General features: G+C 43.4%; 1 protein-coding gene across 1 annotated transcript in view; it reads left to right on the forward strand.

The window, feature by feature from the left end:
- The window catches only part of SLC7A11 (solute carrier family 7 member 11), a 62950-nt gene that overhangs the window by 29570 nt on the left and 9150 nt on the right, over positions 1–24230 (forward strand). Inside the window, exons 7-10 of the mRNA XM_063336858.1 lie at positions 18564–18687; positions 19883–19986; positions 20485–20581; positions 23702–23851. Of these exons, the coding sequence (XP_063192928.1) occupies positions 18564–18687; positions 19883–19986; positions 20485–20581; positions 23702–23851 (475 nt within the window). The remainder of the gene's footprint in view (positions 1–18563; positions 18688–19882; positions 19987–20484; positions 20582–23701; positions 23852–24230) is intronic.

A 24230-nucleotide genomic window follows, 5' to 3' on the forward strand; every position in this document is an offset into this window, starting at 1 on the left:
TATATTTAAACAAAGCCGACCATGTGTTTTGCTATTTCTAAATTGTATGAGAAAAAGCATTTCATTTAGAACGTAATTCAGTAGTATTCGTTTGTGTTTGAGAGGAAGAAATAAGCAATTTACTAGCACACAGGGGAGCTGGCTCGCCAGCCTGAAACTGTTCTGGACAAAATGAACTTTCCTTGAGTTTTGCTCTCTCACTAACCTTCTTAACTACTTACTGCTTACATGCCTCACATCATCAACTCATTCATTATAGTTTTTTTTATAAATGACTGATAATGCATTTCAGAAATGAAGTGTTTCAGTCTTGGGTGCAAGTTTTTTGATGGGTTCGGATTTCTGATATCTCAGTATAGGAACTAATTTTTTGCACTTCATGAAATTTTTTATTTATTTTTTTTTTTTTAATTAAAGGCTGCTGCTGCTTCTCTTGCTGCAAGCTGGAAATTCTCCTATGAGCGGGATCCAAACGTTCTGAGTTGCTTTGCTCTTATTTATAATCTTTTTTCACTAAAACTCCTAGTTTGGGAGACTCTAATTGTCCTATGGTTTGGTTCACAGAGGTTTCCCAAACTGTACCAGTTGAAGACCATGGGCACAACATCAGGCTGAGAATTGCTTGGCAAAGTATTATGTGGGAGGGAACAGAGGCATTAGCTGTGAGATGATATGCTTCATAAATACAACTTGCTGGTAGGAACGAGTAATTATTACTTAATTTTGCACCTGATCTCGGCAAATTTTTGCTGATAGTTTGAGGCAGCTTGGATTCAAAACCAATTACAAAGCTTGTTGCGGGGCGGGGCGGGGGCGAAGTGTTGAGAATACTGTTTGGCCAGCTACGATCTCAGCTTAAACATAGTAGTATTGCCGTCGGATTTTCTTGCAATGCTTCCGAATTCCTGATGGGGATGCCAGTAAATCAATAAGGCATTATAAACTTTTACAAAAAGCCACCAGGCTTCCTTCAGGACATATGGCTTTTGCTGCTGCCCTGTCCTGCACATCAATGAGTGGAAATTTGAGAGTCACAGGTTAGAGGATCTTGAAGGAAAAGTCCGTGTTGGAGCAGCAGATGCTGTGGCAGCTCCAGCTGAGTTCTGGCTCCTCCTTCTCTCTCCCTCCTCCGTCCCACCCCCTGCGAGATGTGCTGTAAAGGTCCTAACCCTGACAGTCTGTTGGTTCTGCTGAGGATGGACGCAATTAAGCGAGCCACATGTGAGACATGCAAAGGTTTCAACTGGCTTGTGAGCCATACTTTGGGGCCTGGCTCTGATAAGATTTGGTGTGAGAGTCACTGAATCCACAGAATTTTCCCAACCAGCTGGAGTGGACGAGGGAAACTGTGTTTTTAACTCTGTTGGCAGCTTGAGCTGAAAAAGGGAAAAGGTCAGGATGGAATTGAAATTGGTAAGACAAATTAAATTCAAGTAGCTGGGTTCTTTTTTCTTTTCTTTTTTTTTAACATCAGTTACATTGAACTGGATTTTGGATTTAATAATGTGGATTATCCCATACTCTTGTAGCGCAGACTCTTTGTCCCTGCAATTTCCAAGAGTTCCAGCATGCTGGCTGTGACATGGAATATCTCATAATTAACTGAAGATGTGGACTCAGTCCTTTAGTTCTTATTTTCCCTGTTCTAGGCTGTTGAACACAAATTCCTCCTACCCCAGCTGGGTGTCCCTTGCCTCACGGGTCAGAAGATAGTGGAAACGGGGAGCACAGCGTGCCGTGCAGTTTGAGACTGGAGTGATCCAGATCAGTGCAGAGAGACACTGCAAACCTGAATCTCCTGCCTCGTCTTTGACACGTGCACTTTGTGTCTGAGCCGTGCTTTGAATTCACCGGAGCAATACACGCAGACGGCAGAGGGGCTGGGAAGATGACTCGCTGCATGAATTCACCTGTCATCTGGAATAGGGATCACAGAGAGCACAGGCTTCAGCAGCAGGGAGAACAAAAAGGCTGCAGATTTCCTTGGGCGCTATTGCTCTGCCGTCCCTCTGCAGACCCTCGCAGGTAGCTGCTGTGTGGCTTTCCAGGGGCTGCGTGTTTTCCTCACGCAATTCGTTAGGGACATAACAATGGATATAACAATGTATAATGTCCAGGAAAGTGTATGAGGCACACATTTAACATAGGTTATTATTTCTTTTTGCTTTTTCCCTTGTCCCCTTGCCCTTTCCCCCACCCCTTTTTTTCCCCCACTCCATGTTTTTTGGTGCTTATAGCAGTGCTGAGTCCTGTGGTGCAATCCCACACCACGAGAGAGAGAGGCGATCTTTAGGCGCCGTTTTTTCAGGCACTAGTATCTTTGTCATTGGTAGCTGCTTTCTAAACACCAATTTAGCATTTGAATTGGTTCAGTTGACTTCCAGACTTTCTATCTCCTGCGTCCACTTTATTATCTTTCTACTTTAATGTAAAAAAAAAAAAAAAAAAAAAGTGATGTTCTGTTTAAAAATTGACTGCAGTGAAGAGCTACCTGTGACAGGGTTTAAACTGATATGCCAGTCAATATGTGTAAATTAGGAAAGAGACTGATGTAATCTATAGTCTCTGTAAAGGTTTCAGAGATGTACCTTGATCGTTAATTAAGACAATAAGGATGTCTCATAAAATTACAGTTGAGGAGACTAATAATTCACTATTGAATGAAGAAAGGCAAGGTCACTTGTTTAATTACCTATTCTAACATTTATATTCCTTGTATAAAACGCTCCCACTCACACAAAAGTCACGCTGATGGCTGTGGAAATGTTCAGGACTGGGAAATGCAGATTTCATACCTGAGCTTTGCGGGCAAGCTAAAAAAAAAAAAAAAAAGTGTAGTTGTCTCTATCTATTTGTTCTGTTTGATTTTTTTTTTTGTAGTATCATTTATTATTTCAACCAGTCAAAGTTAACTCATAGCACATGCCTGGCACAGGTGTTTAGGGAAGAGCGAGTGGAAAAACGGAACAAGAATGAATGCTACAGATGCAGGGTTAGATCAGTATTGCTGTGCTGGGTTTTAACCGTGGAGATCTGTATTGAAATTAATAGTGCTATCACTATTCTTTTTTTCCTAATTTTCTGATATAGGATCTGACTCCAATTCCTTTTATGTCTCAAGAATGTAATAAAGATCTCGCAAAGATGTTAGTGCAGAAATCGTGAAGGTAGTCAGCTACCTGAAAAATCAAAGATGTTCAGCAAACATAGTTGGAGGAAGGAAGGAAAAAGAGAAGGGGAAAATATAAATTGCAGAGGCCATAATATCATGCTGATATATGACAGGACAGAGGGTTAGTAGTGGTTCCGCTCTCATGCGGGCTGTCTGGAGGGAGGAGGGTAAGGGTGGATGGGAGACCAGGCTCCCCGCATGATGATCTCCCCACTAAGGCAGTGTCTACACCACGGCAAGGCTTCAGAAGCCATTGCTTTGATAGGTTTGTTGCTGTTTACGTAGATTCTGGGATTTAAGATAAAAGGCCCTAGTTGAAATGAAAATGACTGAACGAAATCTCTCAGAATTCTGGAAACACTCGAAACTTTTTGAAGATTACCAGTAGTTCTGAAAAAGCGTCGTTCGGGCAGGCCCTGACTGAAGGAGAGACGTCTGCTGGAGGGGAGAGGTTCCTGTGGGCTAGCTGGTGGGAGGAGTGGGCAAGCAGGTGCGTGGGCTGCCGTGATGCATGGCCTTATTTTTTCGGATCCAAGAGCTGTGGAAAAAGGGGCTATGGGCTAATCTCTTCCGCAGGGGATGAAGATATTTCAACGTTTTGATTTTTACAAGTGACTGCCTTTGTCAATTTAACGCTGGTGATGTAAGGTGTCATGACCGGGTACAGGTGGTTATTGCCTGGAGCGTACATGGAAGAGGCAAATATCTACACAGAAGGGAACAGTTAAAAGGCAAAGCCTTAACCAGGTTTCTCATCCTCTGCCAAGCCCATGGCACGTCTTTCGAGGAAGCAAAGTTCAGGGAACTTAGCTGGAGCTTCCTGCCCTCCCTTCCTCCTCCCCAGTGGTGGAGGTGTCTCCTGGGGGTGCCGAGCGCCCCGCAGCTCTGCAGGACAGTCCTGCAGCACCTCCGGCTCGGAGTTTCACAGAGCTTGGAGGTGGCTCTGAGGCGTCAGGGATGTGATAAGCCTGCGTGATGGCTTGGTCTTGGGGTTGTGGCCACCCCGGCTGTCTCTGTGGTGGCTCTTCGGCTTGTGTTGCGCAGCATCGCTCGCTCCTCTCCAGCCCTGCTGGTTTGCTGGCTGATGCGATAACCTGCTGAGTGCAAGGTGTGTTTGCTTTCCTTTTATTTTTTTTTTCCTTTCCCTTTTTTTTTTTTTGTTTGTTTATGTGAATCGTTGTTACTATGAATCAGCCCTGCTAAGGAAGTAAAAACAAACATTTATTCTCAGTCTCCCCCGGGGTAGTTGGCAAAATCCTAATCTGCTTTAGCAGCAGGCTAATGTAATGTAACAGGAGAACAATGTAACCTTTGAAGTTTCCACTGCCCTGCCTTTTCCTTCATTTTCACCACCTGAAAGACGTGGGAGACTATTTTAACATCTATTTCTCTTGCACTGAGGGACATCGCAGGACCTGTACAGAAGGGTGACAGTATCCTCTTTATGGGAACCCTGAGCTGCTCAGCAGAATATTCATTGCAGGAATAAAAATCTCTTGCAAGACTGATGTACTGCTAAAGGTCCGGAGCTGTAAAACATAGTGTATTTTCCTGGAGAGATCACGGGTCTCTCAGGGCTAAGCTAGCTCTTCTCTTGGCCGCAGTGAAGGTCCCAGGCTCTCATTAGACCTTTTCATTCTTTTTCGGTGGTTCATAAGCAGGTGGCCTGACTGAAGTTATGAGAAAAAGAGGTGAGACAGCAGTGCATCTGTGGTAGATAGAAAAGGGAGTAAACTCACCAGATCAGTTATAACCGGATGAGGGGGGAAAAAAAATAACAAAATTGCCCAAGCAGGGATCAGATAAATCTGTGTCTAAACACTTACAATGTCAGCCACGGCACTGAGTTCCTTCTGCCAAACATATCAGGCCAAATCAGCAAACATTTTGTCTACGTAAGAATTGCTGGCTTGAGAAGCAGTTTTTCATTTAACCGTGATGTATCGCCTCTTTGTATGCTAACGCAATGCCTGCAAACCCCAACTGCACTGGCTGATAATGGCTATCAGACTCTGCTTTGGGCTAACAGCTGGGGAAGGTGACAAAGCGTGTGCCCAGGTGAGGTGGTTCAGAGGTTGTCTTTGGATACAGAGCACGGTCACCGCGGTTCCCCTGTGGTCTCCACATTTACCACCTTGGGCCCTGGGGGGGTTACACGCTTTGTGCAAGAGAGCAAAGGTGGTTTATACAACTTTTGGTGTTGATGCTGCTCCGCACTTTAGGCAAACCTCTCCTGGGTTTTCCCCTTCCCACTTCGAAACAGGAGCTTGGTTTCCTCTGACGCTGGTGCCTTTATATCCTTATTTACCCATGGCATTAGCTGTGGGAGAGGCGATTCTTGAGCACTCAGCTTAATGTTTCAGTCTGAGATTTAAATCTGGGTTTCAAATAGCACTGAAATCTCATTGTAAAACACAGCAGAAGCCAATAAATTCCTTACGAAATTGCATAGGTGTAGATCAGTCTTTGACGGGTACTGCCAGTGGGGGTTACATCCTGCACGTATTAAAAAGGGGAGCCTCACAGCCATTTTCCCTTCTATTTGTAAAAGCAAGCCAACACCCCCTACGTATGGGTAGGTATATATGGCAGAGACCGCTGGTTGAATTCCCAGTGTGATGTTCCGGTCTGTACCGTGGTGCATCCTTTCCTGGCTGCAGAGGAGCAAGAGCCTCTTTGTGCCCCTTTTGGTTTGGTTTTTTTTCCCCTTTAATGCTGAGCCTCCAAAATGACAAAGTGCAGAGCGCTAAGCCAGTGTCAGGTGAGCGTGGTGTTACACCAGAAATGGTAGCAGCACCTTGCGTGCCACTAACAGTAACCTTTTGCCAGAGCAACATCTAAAACTTCCCCAGGCTGATGCTGGCAACTAACTGACAGAGAAAGCAAGACAGCATTTTTTACTGGTATAAAAATACAAAATGGGAGAACAGAATACAAATAGAGGAACAGGCTACTAAAGTTGCAAGGGTACTACGTTCTTTATTATACTCACGTGCATCAGATCAGAGTTTTATAACTGCGCAAACAGTTATTAACACATGCCATGTCATCAAGAGTACTTATCCTTTAGAATAGCATGGTCAAAATATCAATAGCAATGGTATTATACACAATAACAGGGATGTATCCCGCTTGGTTCAGCTAGCAGAATAACTTACTTGACTTTTACACCATCTTTTTGGAGGAGACATTTAGTGGGGTTGTCTTATTTGATTGTTCAGCTTTCATAAGCGGTGAAATTGCTAACTTGTATTTAAGATATGTAATATCGTATTGAAATGAGACAGTTTGGCTTTGTGCATCTTTCCTGCAGATGAGCATATCCCTTTCTGTGTGACGGCAGAATTCCCATCAGAGGCTGTAGGTTGTTGTTAGCCAGCGAGCGCTCAGATTGCTGTTCCCCTGCACAGCCCTTCCCTACATGGCAACTGGTTTACGTGCGCGCTTATGGGTTTACTGACGTTCTGGAAGCGGATCACCTACGGTGTAGTTTATATTTTGATATTTGGCTGTGAGCGTGTCAGATTTTTGAATATACAGTGACGGTGATAGTTTATTTAAGAAAAGAATATTCTTAACTAACAACCCATAAGGGTTTTCAATCATTTAAATTACAGTACAGCCTATATCCATGAACTGTAAACTAAGAGGATTTATATGAGATTATAATGGCTCCAGAGGAGCTGTGAAGTGAGTAATCTGCATGTTACAAGTTGCACTGCTGTGGTCTATTATGTCAATCCTCATTCATTTGTAACACTTGTTGTTGAGCAAATACTGTTATTTGCATCTTCACCTTGTCATTATGTTTTGTTCATTGCCAAAACATGGACTATATAATAATAGTATTTAATTTTTTGAAGTATGATGGAATGAAACATCCCTTAGAAGAGTAGTTTTGATATCATCATTTGAAAAGATCTAACAGCAATGGAGAGACCCCTCCATAGATCAAGAGAAGCGATAGAAAATAGGAGCACTCTAGTATGACAAGAAGTTTAACTTCTGTGTGGGGTTATTTTAGAGAAAAGAAGAATTAGATTCATCCTATAGTGAAGGAATGACAGGCGCTTCTATATTTCCATATCTGTTTATTACAGGGGAAAAACAGCTGCTAAGCAAAACCAGACAAAAGTAAAGATTTATCCACAAAGAGCATAGAAAACCATGAAATTCCTTCCCCTTGGGCAAAACACCATTAGCGGATGAGCATCTTGTGGGTCTAAGGACAAAATGTTTCTACAGATGTGAAAAATAAGCAGAATCACTTTAGGATTCTTGCTTGCTGCTTGTGAAGGCCACGAGGAGAGCCTTTTTCTTAAGTCGAAGGGTCTCCCAGACACAAGTAGGTTCCGAGCTGTAGGCCACCTGGGCACGGTGTTGACCGTTGTCCGAGTCAGGATGCTGTTCTAGAGGAACTACCCTGGAGCATATTGAATCACATATTTTTCTCTGCTCCTAAGTAAACCATTTCCCCCACAGCGGCCCAAATCCTTCCATCTGCTTTGTGCTTGTTTTGCTCACTGAAACAAGCCTTGCAAGCACTTTTGCTAAACTAGCACGTAAATTTGTCCTGTTCCGCAGAGCCGGTGTTTTCTCTGGGCTTACTTTCAGGTGTAGATGTCAGGGAGGCTGGTACTGGACAGTGTGCTACCAAGTGCCAGGCTGTAGGGCTTTTTGATGGCACCAGTACGTGGGTTTTAATAAGTTGATTTTGAGTCAGAAGAAGAGGTAGTGCAGTAAATTCTGTATAAACCCTCATTATCGCTTTCATTTTAAGATTTTAGCATGGAAGGGCAGGGCATCATTGACAGAGGGTACACTGAACAGCGTGCAATTGCAAAGGTGAGCCAGCCTTACAATCCTAAGTCTCATTGACCATATGGTCCAAGATCATTGAAAAAGATGAACAATTCTGGCTATTTCACATCACTATCCAAACCGGAAGGAACTTGATCTGCAGAAGGGCTTCAGTACTAACACTCTAAGGGTTATGTTTAAGATCTCTCAGTTTGGACACAGAAAAAGGAAAATCTAGCCTTACTATTAATTTTGAAAATTTTGTATGTTTCTCTTCGTGACATCACTTCATTACTTCTTAAAAAAAAAAGATATGTTCTTCTCCTATGCATGTGATTGTAGTTCAAGTATTCTGAAGGTTTAGCAAGAGAGGATTTCAACTTACTGGTATTTCCTTTCTCAAAGCACTGAAGGTAATAAAATAGAAAAAGTTGATATTCCCATTTGAACTCTATTCAAGTGCCTCCAGTTACTGTGCTACAAAGGCATATTTTAGCTCACACTTGGAGGTTTCTGGATTTCTCTTCTGTGTCAGAACTTAGTCATTCCTTACAGAGTTATTTCAGTGTGCTCTATGGGCTGTCCCCCATCTGTAGCCAGGCTGCTAGGCTGTCCTTACCACGAGCCTCGTTTCCTTGCTTTCTGCGGAGAAAACTATTTATCTGCCAGACAGCCCCCTTCATGGCGGTGCAGTATTGTTAAGACATCTCCTTTTAATTTCGTTTAAACCCTTTTATATCTTTTAAAATGCTAATGCTTCAAGGCACCTGCAGTTACCATTTTTCTCATTTTGAATTCCTTCAGAAGAAGAGCCTTTCTTGGTAAACGATATTTCAGTTTCCATGGTGCTTCTTATTACAAGTAGCTGCTCTTTTCATCACCGAACGGTGCAATTTTCATTCATGCCGAAATATCAATGGTAACATACAGCAGCAAATTGTTCCTTTATGATCCTTGGCATTGTAGAAACTCTCCTGCTCAAAATTAAATGTCAAGGAATTTAACAAGTATGAAAAATCTGACTCCTTTTATGCACACATGCACAGAGGCACACGCTCCTCCCTCCATCCCTCTATGCACCTAAACATTTGTCTTCCCTTGGTACCATAAGGAGTCATTAATATGCTCCCAGCGATGCTTCCTAAAAAGTTTGGCTGCGGGGCCGAGGGGCGGCGTTCCCTCCGCTGGAGCTGAGCGAGGTGTTTGGTATTCAGGCTGCTGGTTCCCGGGCTCTGAACACGAGCGGCTCATTTGGGGAATGATAGCAGCCTCGCCAGCCGGCTCTCTTGCATTGCTCAAAGTCTCGCTTTGCCTTTTGCCATGCCATAAATCAGAAACGTATGTCCTCAGCAGAGACAATAGAAATACATACAGATCGTGGCGGGGCTCTGCTTCCCCCCGCCCCAAACCCTGCTGCCTGCCAATGCTCAGGTTCCTGCGGTAACGTGGGAAGGGTGCTGTGACAGGCAGTGTGGTTTTTAGTGGGATTCCTTTTGTAACCACCGTAATCTCTTTCCCTGGCCGTGACATTATTGTTAGGTGGTAGCCGCTGTCTTGCTGGCTTAGGCTTCCCGGCTGTGAGGCCTGATCCGCTCGTTTCCCACCTCGGGTTCCCTTGTTTATACTGCTAAATGTTCCCCGTGACTACTGCCGGCGCCCTGTCGACTGCTGTCCTTGTGCTTCCTGGGAAAGTGGCGGTGCTTGTAAATCTGCAGGGAACTTCAGGACATTCTGTCTTCCCTACAAAAAGTGATTCTGCCTGGGGAAAGTAGACCCTGTTCATACATCAGGTGTTCAGGGGATTAATAATTTCAAATTCCCAGGAAGGCCTTCTGTAATAAATAGAACTACTTTTAATACACAATTAGGTCACAGCCTTCCTCTTACACTTATTTTAAGCCTGGCGGTGAGGGCCGTGCCTGTGCGGAGCAGTGAAGGGGAAGTTCGACCTGCGATCCCGTGCTGGATAAGGCGGCTGGGAGAAGTGCTCTGAGTTGTGCCTCTGCCCCACTCACTCCCCTTCGGTTCCATACACGAGCTTGGTGCAGGCAGCTGGTTTGTTTTTACAACCCCCGTGTCAGGTTTGTGGTTATAGCTTCCTTGCCTCCAAGCGAGCACCATGATTTACTATCGCTTCTCACCGTAATCTACGCTACTGGCAGTGCTGTAGGCGCTTTCAGCAAACAGGCCTCAGAAGGAAATGAAATGCTGGAGCTTGTGAAAGAGCAGAGGTGCTCCCTTCATCTCCTGGTTGAGCGGGAGCTAGGCAATAAAAGTCAAATCTGAGGTTTTGCGTCTCTGGTGGAAAAGGTCACAAACTTCCTGGAGTACATGAAAGTTTCCTACAAATGAAACAAAGGGAGGATGTCAAAGCGCTAATGTTAGGTAGAAGCATGGAAGTCATTCATCAAACCCAGGAGGGACAATATATTTGTATTTCAATCCTCTGAATTTAGACTATGCTGCTTTTTAAACGGCAAGCTTTTGTGAAAGAGGGTGGCGGACGCTGTTTTAATTACAGGTCCAACCAAACCCACACCTGAATTGCAATACCCTAGATGAATGAGCATCTCCATCCAAGCGTCTTCACTGTCATTTTAGGTTCTGAAATGCAAAACGCAGCTCCTTTGCTATAGAACCTGCTTGGCTGCTGCCCACATTTCTGGGCACCTCATTTTTCTCCAGTTAAGCCTCCCAGGCTCTCTGAGGACACGCGTGCCTGGGTTTCCAGGGCAAGCCTAGCTCCGTGCAGGGGTGGCTCAGCTTGACTATTACAGTGGGAAAGAATGGCCAGCTTAAGTCCTTGGGACCTTTAGGTCCTCGGGAGGGGTGTGACTTGAGGTCAAGTTATACTGGAAAATAAAAGCCAGGTCTGATTACTCATATATCTCTTGGAAACAGTCATAAAATTTGTACAGTAAGTTTGCAAAGGAGGTAACGTTGAAGATATTGGATACTGGCACTTCGATGGACATATGGAAATGGTTTACCAAAGAGTTGACCGAGAAGTCACGGGGGATGATCTGTATCTTATGTTTCAAGTCTGTGTTACATTTCTTTTTTTTTTTTTTTGAAGAGATATTTTTAAAAATTAAGCCCCCTCTTTACTTGCATTTCATACTATTTCAGCAGCTCTGTGTGCTGCCTCTTGCGCTCGCTTTCTGGCTTCTAACAGTGCTCACGCGCTTGCTGTACAAGAAACACGCACTGCTAAGCAGAGACAGTGTGACTAATATTTAGTGTTGTCACCTCGAAACACCTTTGTGGATTTAGCTGTCATCTTTGCTATCTGCCGTCTGGGCTTAGTTTTCTTTGGGAATGCCAGGACCGTGAAAAGATACAGGATCCCGCTTGAACGGGAGAGGTCTCTCTAGCGGGTAGTCCAAGTTTCAGAGGAATCCATTCTGCTTTTCAAAGAAAGGTGTTTCGCAAAAGGCATTGGCTTGACAAGTTAGGGCTTGGGGCCGTGGTGTGAATGAATACGGCGCTCTGGTGAGATCTGGCTTGCCAACCTGAGTCGGTACACGATGTGACCGCAGCCGGGTTCAACCCTCTATTAAAACAAAACAAATCGCCTTGCGAGCCTAACAGCGATCCTTTGTCTCTCCAGGGCTCTTGGCGGGGCTCTTGCTTCTGCTCGGGATTCAGCTGGGAGGGCATGCTTGGAAGGAGATGTTGTGGAGAACAGCGTTACCCTGTGCAATTAGTATCTTTCTAAGTCCTACGTTTTAGCCAAGAAAATATTTATGCTGATTTCACTTTTTAGGAAAGTCTGCTGGAAAGTGTATTGAAAACGTTTGAGAAGTTAAGGAAGTCTTCTGCCCTTCCCAGCACACTTGTAGGGCGGTTTGACCCTTTAAAGTCAGTTGGTCGCAGAAGACCCCTTTTATGAACGGTAACCAATTATAATCCAAACCAGTGAAGTCAAACACCAGGAAGCAAGCAAGTAATTAGGCACAGCAGAAGCTCTTTTCCTCTCTTGCTAGGTGACAGAAAGCAGGAAGGTTTTTAAATGCAGGCTGCGGCCTGATTCATCCCTCTGTTATCCCGGTGTCGTGCCGCTGTGTCTGCGCAGATGTCAGAGGTACAGAACCAACGCGTCGAGATGGAGAAGGGAGCCCTTTAACGCTCGCTCCAGCAGTAACATTCATGGAGCACGTGGTGGTGTCAAAGAGAGCGCAGCTTACTAGCTAGTCTTTCCTTTTTTCCACCTCTCCCCTGGAAAATCACAATCAAAAGAAGATGAAGAGGAGTCACATTAATTCAGTAGCGTCTGAGCTGCAAGCCCACAAACAGCAGCTCCAGTCTGGAACATAAGGCTGGAACATATTGGGAGGCAGTGGAGGGGGAGAAGCGGTGATCTGCTGAGGAGAACCTTCGTGACAATAAACAAAATAATAATAGCTCGTTGCTAAAGTCAGCCGTTGCTGAGATCCGTATTAGCATTTACAAATACGTGGATTTGAGAGGTGCTGTGATGATTCCCATCCCTTTTGTCTCTCTGTTCCTGGCTTTGATTCTGTCCTGGGAGGTGGCCTGCTTTTAAGTTTTGTGTCCTCCTTTTCTCCTGACAGATGGGCGTGAGTGTAATTTTTTCACACGTTGACATGGTGAGAACCATTTGATCCCTTCAGTGTAAGGGGATGTCTTGTAGGCTGCTTTTTGCATGAAAAGCATGCATCGGAACTAAGTAAATTTACATCAAAGCATATTGCTTTCTTGTCTAGGGTTTGGCATTGCCACAGCTCCCGGAATGGCTACCCAGGAGTGGCGAGAGATGTGGGTTGGGCTCTGGAACATGGCACTTACTAAACCAAGCCTATACGTCTTCTGGTCTTGCACTGAAATCCTGCGAATATCAAATTACCAGGGCTCTTTTGCCGGTTTCTGTATTGTATTTGGTTATTTTTTTCCAGTGTCAAGTTATTTGGATAAATCTGCGCTTATGACTTCTTTTGCGAAGTTTTAGCCCTATGGACAGTGCAATGGATGATTAGATTTTTTTTTTAAGAGTGCCAAAATCTGGAAACAGTTCATTTGCAAAATTGCTTAACAGATTGCAAATGGTGAATAAATTATTGCGCAAGGGATCTTTTGAAAAGGATCTTGAAACTCCTGGTGGTGGTAATTTTTCAACTCAAGAAATATAATGTATACAGGCTCATGCTCATGAAACCAAACAAATCCTTGCCTGGAAACCATGTGAAGGAATTAGGACTTTTCCTCTCTCCGTTTTCTTTCTCTCCTCTCTCTTTTTTTTTTTTTTTTTTCTTTTTTAAATGTAATGTTACAGAAAGCATCTTTCACAATTTCTACAGCACAATAAAGATGGGGTTTATCTTACCTAACTTTACCAGTAATTAATTGATTTTTTTAGACCTCCTTATATATGTTTCCTGGCTGGGTGCCTCTGGCACAGCCTTTTCCAGGACAGCTGACTCAGACTGAGCATTTGTAAAACCTGGATTTGCAATGGACGCAAGGAAATTATTTTGGCACGGCCTTTTGACAGCAAAGGATGTGGTGACAATGTGTTTCATGCTTGTGAACTCGGCTGACCCAGTGGGGCATATTTGACTGTGCTTGTTGTTTCATAGGAAGAACAGCCTGCAGTGGTCACAGCTCTTCGCGCTCGCTGTTTGTTGTTATAAAAGTTGTCATTAAGCTGGGATATGAGCTGTAGACTTCTGGGAATGTTCCTCGGCTGATTTATTGACATTGTTCGTCTTATCCCCAGGTTCTCTCTCTGGCTTTCTTTTTCTTTTCCCCTTTTTTACTATTTTTTTCCCCTCCCTTTTACTCAGTCTGCTCTGTGTTTTTTCTCTCAAAAATATTTGTAGGAGGTAGCGCGGCACCGGAGCAGATTATCAGAAGATCTACGATTCTGCAATACTGAAGGTCAAATCCAAAACCCAGTGGATATCGTGATTAACTGAACCCCGTGCCCTGGCTCCGGGGCCCTTTACGGGAGGAAAGGGCCTCCTCCTCCTTCTAGGAGGAGGAAATTTTCTTCCAAGCCCTATACAGCACAGCTTGGCAGTGCATTTCAGCCCTGTAGAGCGTTCCTAATGCTGAATTTCTCTGCGACGGTAGATTCCTCAGCATCTTTCTTTCTGGGGAGCTCAAGGTAGATGTGCTCTTCATTTAAGCCGCTGTGATTCTTCGTTACAATTGCTTTGTATATAGGGCAGAAGGGGAAGATTTGGCTTTGAATAGTAGCTAGGGATGGGTAAATCTTAAAACATTTCATCATCAGATGCTTAGAAGCTATCCTAATTGTGTCTCATCTGAGTTTATAAAGACTTTTTAATTATATTGTTAATATTTTCCTGAGGCGGGTTTCCTCAGATTTTTTTTTTTCCCCCCCTTTTTATACTGTTTTTCTTCAAAGTTCTGGGAGAAGAGATGAATATTGCAAAAGACTTTGCTGGCAGCAACTTCTCCTTCTACCCAAGGAGCAGCCTGCTTGAATATCATCTTAACAGTAACGCAAAAGATACTTCCCGATCATTGTATAGGTTTGGGGCTAACATCAGCACCTGAAGGTCTACTCAGAAAAACACTGATTTGAAAATAGTTTTTCTTGATTCTTGAAATCCGTTGAGATTTCACTCTGAGATGAAACGCAAAAGGAAAAGCACTGCCCTACACTAACCAGTAGCCACTTTAATGCAAGTTCAAGTCCTGGGTCTACTTGAAGTAACTAAAATATTGTCTCTGAGCACACACAATGCTATAGTTTTTAAGCTGTTGGCCATTCTGAGGTCTTTACTGGTTGGACAAGATTTCTGTCTTTGTTCTGAGATTTTTTTCCTAAGACATGTCATACGGAAATGATCAAGTTTCCCACCAGAGGCTTTAACGTCAATGAATCAAAGTCTTAAAGTGAAACATATATTTATTTTTTTTTTTAATTTTCTGACTCCCTCTAGTCCAAAGCTTTCAGCTAACTGTGTGGCGGTTGTGAACACGCATTATATCAGAACCATGGCTTATCGGTGTGCTAACAACTTGTGTGTTGTGTTTGATTCATAGGATGCAGAAGTGAAAAGGTGAAATCTTTAGAGGCAAATCAGTAGAGGCAATTTAACAGAGAATAGGACTTAGGTATGATTTTTACTGATTTAGAGAAAGGATTTGGAAGTCTAGGGGAATATCTAAAATACAAGAAAATTGGTACAGTGAGCCTCTAAGGAAAGGAGGTAATCTTTAATGCTAATGGCATTACAGTTTTTATTCCAGTGCAGTGCCAGTAGTTCATAGCAGAGAGTTTGATAATGGAATCGTGTTGCAAATCAGGAACTGCCTCTTAAATTGGGTGAATACAAAAGACATGATTAAAACTTTCACTTAGTGGTTTTACATATGGTTCGTACCTGTCTGTCTGTGCTTTCAGATGATTCAAGGACCAAGTGTAAATCTGAACTGAGGTGTCAGTGAGAAATGAACCATACCATATTACTCATCCCTGAAATCTTGAAACTGGCCTTTCCTTTTTACCTAAATCTGTCACCGAAAGCAGTGGCTAATAAGCAGCACTCGGAGGGGCTGTGTGAATGTCCACTCCTGCCGGGAGACAAAAGGAGGTGCAACCTGAGCGCTCGCTTCCCTCAGAAGATGAGGACTCGGGAGCTTAGAAGTCACAGCATCCCTTGTGCTGCTCCAGGCGTGAGTCATGATCTGTAGGCTTTTTAATGAATAGTGCTTCCTGACTGGTTCTGGCTTGTTTTTTGGGTTTTAGTCTTCTCCTGAGGTTTTGTTTTGTGGTTTGGGTTGGTTGGTTTGTTTGTTTGCTTGTTTAATGTTGTTTTGGTATTACTATCCAAGGGAGCTAGTGCTCTTCATCATAACAAGGCAGGACCTGTGGTGCTAAGAAAATGGTGATGTTTGGAAGTGTGATTTTTATTTTTTTTTTGCCTCTTAGTTTTGCACTGCCGTTTTGTTTTAGAGGAAATTAGACTGGGATTTAAATTAGAAGCAAACACGGCAAGCAGGTATTTGGTAGGAGTTAGAGTGGACAAAGATGGTTGTTAAATTTAACAATGTGGTTTCAGTCATTCAAATAGTATTTATGAAAATAGCGCAAATTTGCTATCTTTGGCTGGAAACTTTTTTTTTAAGGTTGGAGTAAGTGCTGATTTATCCAATAGCTTGGTGGTTGAAGCATTCATGGATGATGCAGAAGACATAATTAAAATTTGTTTTCTGAGAGACTTTGAAACTATGTATCCCTACTTTGAATCAGGTGTTAAGTGGATCGGATTCAGTTTACACCCAGGTCAGGTAAGAAGCTTAGCCAAACTGGTTGCAAAATATCTCGCAACTGACCTACAAAAACATTTTTTCACAGGCATATTATCAACATACAGTTCTGCAGTATTTCTTGAGCCAGTAACTTTGTGGTTTTTCCAGCAATACAGCACTTGTATTCTGGGTTGCTTGGTCTGGTCCTCACCTTCTCCGTCAACCAGCACATCCTCCAAGCGGACTGACTCCCTTCCTTCCAGCTTCTTCACCTTAGACCGTGTGTGTGAGGTAGCAGTGGGTTAATGCAAAATAATCATGTCTACCCAGATTTGGTGCTGCAATACAGCGTGATCCTCTTACCTACCCGTGTGCCTGGGTTAATGACAGTGTTTGACACCATGGCTTCTAAGGTAGGCAAGATGTGCAGCAGCGTTACTGTCCTGCTTTATTTACTTAGTCTCAGTTTAGAGGTTCTTTTCAGCTCTATATACAGGCATAGTGATGTCAAGGATTTCTTTGAGAAATAAGGACTGGTAGTGAAGGGGATCCTTAAATTCTGACCCAGTTGTGTTTCTTTGAGAGAGAAATCAGAAAATGATGAAACTTTGTGTTGATTTTCAAAACATTTTTTCCTTTGAGGTACGTGCAATAGTCCTTTAGGACTGTGCTTTTGTTCTCTTCTGAGACACCAGAATTCCTCATTCTGTCTCTCCTTTCTCCCATCTGATGGGGTGACCTTCACAACAAAGTTCTCTAAACGTGTCAATCTTTGCATCTCTTCAAAAGCAACCTCAATATAGACAGCTGGAGGGAACCGGCCATGAAGCAGGAGCTCTCAGCTCTCCTCAGAGGGAGCGCACGTACTGCGTTTTTCCAACTGTGACTCTTGGCCTTGGACTTAAAGGACTAAACATTGTTTTCAGATCTGAGTCTCCTCTGGGTGTGATGCAGATGTCAATGAAATCAAGCAATGATATGAAGTGGAAGGATACAAGAGTAACCCTTGAAGCATCAGGATTTTGTTCCTAAATGGAACAATTGCCTGCAGTGTTGCTTCAGATAAATTCATTGTACCTCTGTTCCTCTTCTTTAAAATAGAAATAATTCTGCCTTTCTACTTTGCTGACTGGGAGGGCGTGCTACGTAAAAGTTTGAAGTTATTATTTATTTGTGTGTAATTGTTCTGTCTTCTGGCTAAGATGTCAGGGGGTTTGTACCATTCAGTGCTATTTGTGCTGTGCTAACAGTGCAGATTTGTGCTGTGCCTATTTCTGTGTCATATTCTGCCCTCACATACCCCTGAATAGCGAGTGAGATAGTTGGAATATGGTAAGGCGTGCAGGGGAAGAACTGCACAGAGGAGGAAAGGGCAGAATTTCATGTGTTCGACATTTTGGCAATCATTGAGTGCCAGTGAGTATAGAGTCATAGAATCTTCATGGTTGGAAGGGACCTTTGAGATCATCGAGTCCAACCATACACACACACAAAAAACCCCCTACAATCTCTGCCACTAGAGCATGCCCTGAAGTGCCACATCTAGACGTTTCTTAAACACCTCTAGGGATGGTGACTCAACACCTCCCTGGGCAGGCTGTTCCAGTGCCTGACCACTCTTTCACTAAAGTAATTCTTCCTAATATCTAATCTAAACCTCCCCTGCCACAACTTCAGACCATTTCCTCTGGTCCTGTCATTATTCACCTGGGAGAAGAGGCCAACACCCACCTCTCTACAACCTCCTTTCAGGTAGTTGTAGAGGGCAATGAGGTCTCCCCTCAGCCTCCTCTTCTCCAAGCTAAACATGCCCAGCTCCCTCAGCCTCTCCTCATATGCCCTGGTCTCCAGACCCCTCACCAGCCTGGTAGCTCTCCTCTGGACACGCTCCAGCGCTTCAATGTCCCTCTGTGTTGGAGGTGCCACTGTGATTGCTCTCCTGATAGACAGAGAGCTGAACCACCTGAACTGTCATCTGCCTTATTGCTGGTTCAAGCACTGATACCTGCTGCCTTCCTGGTGGGCTCAGCTTGAAAGTCAACATGGGTAGGCAGCTCAAATGGGCCATACTTCTGGAATGGGAAACATGGGGACCACAACCTCTTGGCCTCCCCAAAGGACTCCTCCTTCAAATGGTTTCTCACCTGTTCATTATGAACCTATTTGCTTTGTGTAGATGGTTTTGTTTAGATGAGTTATTTTTTTTACTGGTAGTTTCTAATGATGATATTTCAGGATCACCAAATGTGTATTCGCCATCATTAGTGGCTTCTTCTCATGTTATTTGTTTCATGTTCAGGGAATAGCTACCAGATTGCAAAATAATGAGCTACCTTGTGTATTTCAGAAACATACCCCTCGCAATATGCATTTCAATGATTATCGTCACAGTTGGCTATGTGTTAACAAACGTGGCTTATTTCACTACAATCAGTGCTGGGGAATTGCTGCTTTCAAAAGCTGTAGCAGTGGTAAGTTACAGAAGAAAAATACAAAGCTATATCCCTGCTGCAGTCGTGTTTGTTGATATATTATTTCCAGGGGAAAAAAATCGGGGGGGATGCATCCAATCAGGCTTTTCTGTGGCTCTTCTTTTACACCACATGTTAACGTCCCGGTGAACTTAGTCTGATTTTTGGCTGATGAGTGGGATTGCATTTAGGGCCATCAATAGCATTTGTAAACGTAATGTTAGACCGTATTTATTGACCTGATATAACAAAGTCAGTAGGACTTAAATTCTATAGCCAAGTACATGCTTGAAAAATTCTTTGCTAAATTGTAGGCCGAACTCCTGGGAAGCAGAAAACACAGATATTTGTGGAAGTGGGAGCTCTGAACTATTTTTTTGTAGCAAGAAGCGGTAACGCTGTCTCCGCACAATGAGCGACCTGAGTACTTATGAAAGGGGTTGCTGTGAAAACTGGAGTTCATTTGGGAAGGAATTGCAAGGCAACCTGGCTCGGATATACTGCTTTGATTGTTCTTGCTGAATTGTAGTGATGACACTGATTTTTATATTTATGGTATCTGACTCGCAATGAGGAAATAAAAATTTCTGTTTACTTTTCAGTAGTGACACTGCCTGTGGCTATTTCAATTGATGTGGCATTTAAAAAATGACCAAATTCTGTAGTTCATGGCAGACTTAGAAATAAAAACGTTTTGCAAACTTGAAGAAAATTGTGCATGTCTCCTGTGGTGCGCAAAACCCCAATTAAGGCTCTTCCAGTAACCTAGGACAATAAAGTGTGAATGGCTGGACTGTTCCACTGGCAAGCATCAGCTAAGTAAAATGAAGGCTGTAGAAAAAAAATAAAATAAATTGGTCATGCAGGTCAGACCTTGATCCATTCAGACTGGGTCGTCTTTTTGGGAGTCATGACGGTCTAAACTGACATAAACCAGGGCCTGATGCCACCTCCACAGCATTGCCTCCGCTGGCGATCTTCCAGGCGCAATCAGGAGTGAGGGTGGGAGACCTCGTCCACGGTAGCCTCGGTGCCACAAAACGAGAGATAACAAACGCACAGCACAGCTTTTGGTGAGGGAGGCAGAAAAGGGGTATAAATAAAACACACCATACTTACTAATAACTGGTTAATAGAGTAAAATTACTTTCCTGTTTTATGAAAAATCACTGTGTGTTTCTCTCTCCTCTAACAGACTTTCGCCGAACGACTAATGGGAAGCTTTTCTTTAGCTGTACCAGTATTTGTTGCTCTCTCCTGCTTTGGATCTATGAATGGGGGCATTTTTGCAGTCTCCAGGTGAGCATTGCTAACATTACTGGGGGTAGAGGGCATGGGATATATCCTGAAAGTGAGGAAGCAATGGGAAGGGAGAGTAGGATTCGTTCCTTTAGCAGGAAATGAAAAATTACTCTGAAGTTTACCAGGTGTGGGACTTTTTCTCACTTTTTTCCCTTTGAATTTACTGTCTTATTGTTAAAACCCTTTGAATGGTTTGGAAATGGATCCCTCTGAGCGTAGCACTTAATTAACGGCTGCTTTGTTTCATGCGAAGGAGGGAAATTGGAGGGAAAACATTAACTAATTCCTAACACTGATCATAGTGTAAGGTAAGGAGGGGACACGTTCAGAAATGACTTTGATTTCTGCGTATGGGCTTCTCCTGCTAGACATTTCATTCAGAATACCTCAAACAAGCCTAAGAAGTGATGCTGTGCTCTGTGACTTTCATGAGCCGCTTTGCCTAGTCACAGTAATGAGCACATTTAAAGTCTGTCCACATTTATTTCCCACCAGGATGTTCTTCGTTGCATCCCGCGAGGGTCACCTTCCGGAAATTCTCTCCATGATTCATGTCCGCAAGCACACTCCTCTGCCAGCTGTCATTGTTTTGGTAAATCATACAAACAAATGTTCCCGCACAAGAATTCATATTACGGGCTCGCTCTGGAGGATTCGAACAGAATTTGGGCACTGCTTAAGTCTCATTTATTAACGTGTACGTGGGCTTTGGGCAGGGCAGAGGACAGTAAAGAGAAGAATGAGATTTGGGAGTTGTTCTTATTCTTTCATCTTCTTGCCATCTTGTCGGTAGCACACGACTGCCTATTGCCGCAGCCTAATTCATGTCTTACTGCCCTTTATTTCTAAGGACCTGCTAGTGATGAGCTAGTTCCCTTTCAGAGAAGCAAATTCCGTTTAAACAAACAAACAAAAAAGGGGTTCGTTTAACTGAAAGTGCAGCTAAACACCAGCATCTGGGAGCACCCCAAAGGCTCGTTATACCACCTTATAGTGAAAAATGCAAACAATTATGCACTAAGATAATGGAAGGGGAACCCTCAGCAGTGCAGTGTAGCGGTGATTAAAAAATGAGAGAACGTGTGCCTGGGCAATAGTCTGTGAATTGTCAAAGGAAAACCACCAGTATTATAGTGGAAATCCTATTACTGACTTCTAAAATAGCGGCAGAGCTAAATGTTGGCCATGTGTTTGCATTGCAGACTAATTTGTATAGTAAAATGTTAGGACAAAATGTCAAAATACTGACCTCAAACCTCAGTTTGCATAGTGCCAAGAAGATTTCCACTTAACTGGCAGTCTTTGTAACCGTGGGTGTTCGGCCCCTCTTTTGGGACCAATGACTGTAATGTATCTGGACAGACCTCTGCCTCCGTGGGGGGTTCTAGCCGCAGCAGAAGACACGTGTGCATCTGGGGGCGTGCGCTAGTCAGAGCAGATGCTTGTACGGGAAGTTAAATCAGTTTTTGCTATAGATGCCTATAAGCTCACTTCTGAAGTGCTAGCTGAAGTGTGGAATTTTACACGTGCACATACAACTGTGGCCATCCAAATTTTGAAAATTAGGCAATGTAATTACCGTGAAAAGTTCTAATGAGATTTATTTTACATAAGCATTTGCTTTGCATTTTATTTTTTTGGGCTGAAGTATTCATACCTTTTGAGTAAATTGCATTGACTGTTTTCCGTGGAATGAAACACACAAAATATATTAATATATTATTTTTTTTCCGAAGGACATTTTCTGCTCTTGCATCTGGTCCTGTTACACCAGTGCATTGATTTCCTTTGAAAAAATCAGATTCTCACATGAAGATGGCTTTCCTTCAGAGATTGTAATTTTTTTCTTACCTTATTGCAATTAGAGTAGTTGCAGGATATATTCTGCATCGATAGCCTGCATTTTAGCTTTTTCTTATTTTATTTCTCCTCCCAAGGCCTACACACCGTAAGAAAGGAAAGAGCTCTTGTGGAGAAAATGAGAAAATGAGCATGTTTAGTGTTTGAGCCTTGGTAAACAAAAAAAAGCATTTTAAGGAATTAAGAAATTTGTTTATGGATGTATGTCCTGGTATTTGACAGATCGTAGAACCATAGAATGGTTCAGGTTGGATGGGACCTTAAAGATCATCTAGTTCCAAGCCCCTGCCATGGGCAGGGACACCTCCCACTAGACCAGGCTGCTCAAAGCCTAGATGAAAAAAAACACAGATGTGTGTGTACAATCTGCTTGTAATCCTATTTTATTTTTTTTTCTTCATGGCTCCCCTTCACTGTCCATGGCCCTCTCTTGCATTATCATGCTTATAACTAAGATTTTTAACTTTTAGGGGCTGAGTCTATATAGAAGAAAATATAATTCCATGGTAAAATTTCCTTTGACCTTTGCAGGGAAGGAGTTTGCTTAATATCTGTGTGTAAAGAACGAAGCACTTTGTAAGTCATTAGAGGTTGGAAGCCAGAGACCCATATTTGAAATATTGATCCTTCTCATTCAAATCCATGCTGTCTTCACTGCTTTTAAAAAAAAAAAAAAAAAAAAAAATAGAGAGGCTGTGAGTCTTGATAAATAATACAAGTTAGTTTTCCTTACATAAAGATTTAGCCCTGCGTTTCACTGCACCTGCAGTTGATTTCACCTTGTTGCCTCATTATAAACACAGAGAAGCCATTGCTGCCAGGATGTTCCCTCTTGCTGAACAATAAGGAAGTTGACCTTAAGTTGACCAGTGAAGTTGACCCATTCCTTCATCCTCGAACGCAAGGGCTGTGTCATTGTGGGCACAGGGTGTCTCATGCAGGAAGCGGGGACTACCCTGCGGAGTGGATTCAAGCTACAAACCTCCTGCTTTTGTCCAGAGATTACCCTGAAATAAATCCCTGTAGCCCACACTAATCACCTAACACAAGGTGCAACACTCCAGGTTATACATAAGCTTTTGCCTGCCTCACAGAAGCCTTGTGTCTCAGAACAGCTTTTTAATGAGGAAATGTATTTATTCTAGCGTCCTCTCTCCTTCTTGCTGTTCAGTAGCCACCTGAATGACAGCTAAATGCTTCTCTCTGCTTAGAAATGTTTGCATTTGCGATGTGCGATGTGTCTACACCCTGCAAGCCTGAAAGGCGTGCTGCAAACACAAGCTGGAGGCAACCCAGTGTGCCCAGCTGGCGTCCCATGGTGTGTAGCTACCCCTGACCATGCCCGCTCTGCTGAGATCCCCTGTTGCAGCCTGGGGGACCATAAGACTTTTTCCTTCCACAAGATGCCTAGAAAACTCCGCTTTCATGTGATCAGATGCGACCAAAATTTAACTGCTCTTATCATTTGCATCCGTGATGAGCAAGTAAAACTGCAGTGGGGTAATGCATTTCTCAGGTTCCATGAGAATGGTGCCCAAGATGCTCGAGCATTTTGATGATGCAGTAGGCTGTGTGCCTGTCTGTTTGTCCGGGTCACAGGGGACAGATATGTGCTGATCACGTGTGGCCACCTGGGACAGATATATATTGACCAAACGTGATCTCAGGGGATGGCTAGGTATCAATCACACACCTGAATAGCACGAGAAAGGCAGAGCCAAAGTCTGTGGCCCACAGGTGTCTCAGGGAAAGGCTGCGCTGCTTGTCCCCGTGGAAAAATTTGACATCGCTGCTGTAAAATAATAGAGATCAATCCACTAAACCCCTCTTATGCTCTGAATTTCTTTTGCAGCATCCTCTCACAATGATAATGTTATTCAACGGGGATCTCTACAGCCTCCTGAATTTCCTCAGTTTTGCCAGGTGGCTTTTTATTGGGCTAGTAGTTGCTGGGCTGATTTATCTCAGATATAAACGTCCTGATATGCCTCGTCCTTTCAAGGTAACCTCCGCTCTCTACTGTTTTACGTGAATCCTTCTCCTTCCTATCTATCGTTTAGTCAGACAGTAAAGGAGCATTTTCTGATGTGGAAAGCCTAACCTCTTTTTTCCTGAAAAATGGAGTTAATAGGAAATAGCTGTTTGCACTGAAGGGTCTCCCGAGTGTTTTCCTACAAGCTCCCCAGCACCACCCCAGCTGTGTTCCCTTCTGAATGATAATTCCTGCCTGTTCCCTGCTGCTTGGGGGGCAGCGACTGAAGCTGCTGTGCCAAAATGAAGGCGTTTGCTCAGTTTTGCCCATCTGTTGCATGGAGGCAGTGTGGGATGCAGGCTGGGTGAAAATATCTCTAGTCCTGTGTGCTCACGTAGGGTTCAAACTG

This window comes from Chroicocephalus ridibundus, chromosome 5, assembly GCF_963924245.1.
Source record: "Chroicocephalus ridibundus chromosome 5, bChrRid1.1, whole genome shotgun sequence".
Classification (NCBI taxonomy): Eukaryota; Metazoa; Chordata; class Aves; order Charadriiformes; family Laridae; genus Chroicocephalus; species Chroicocephalus ridibundus.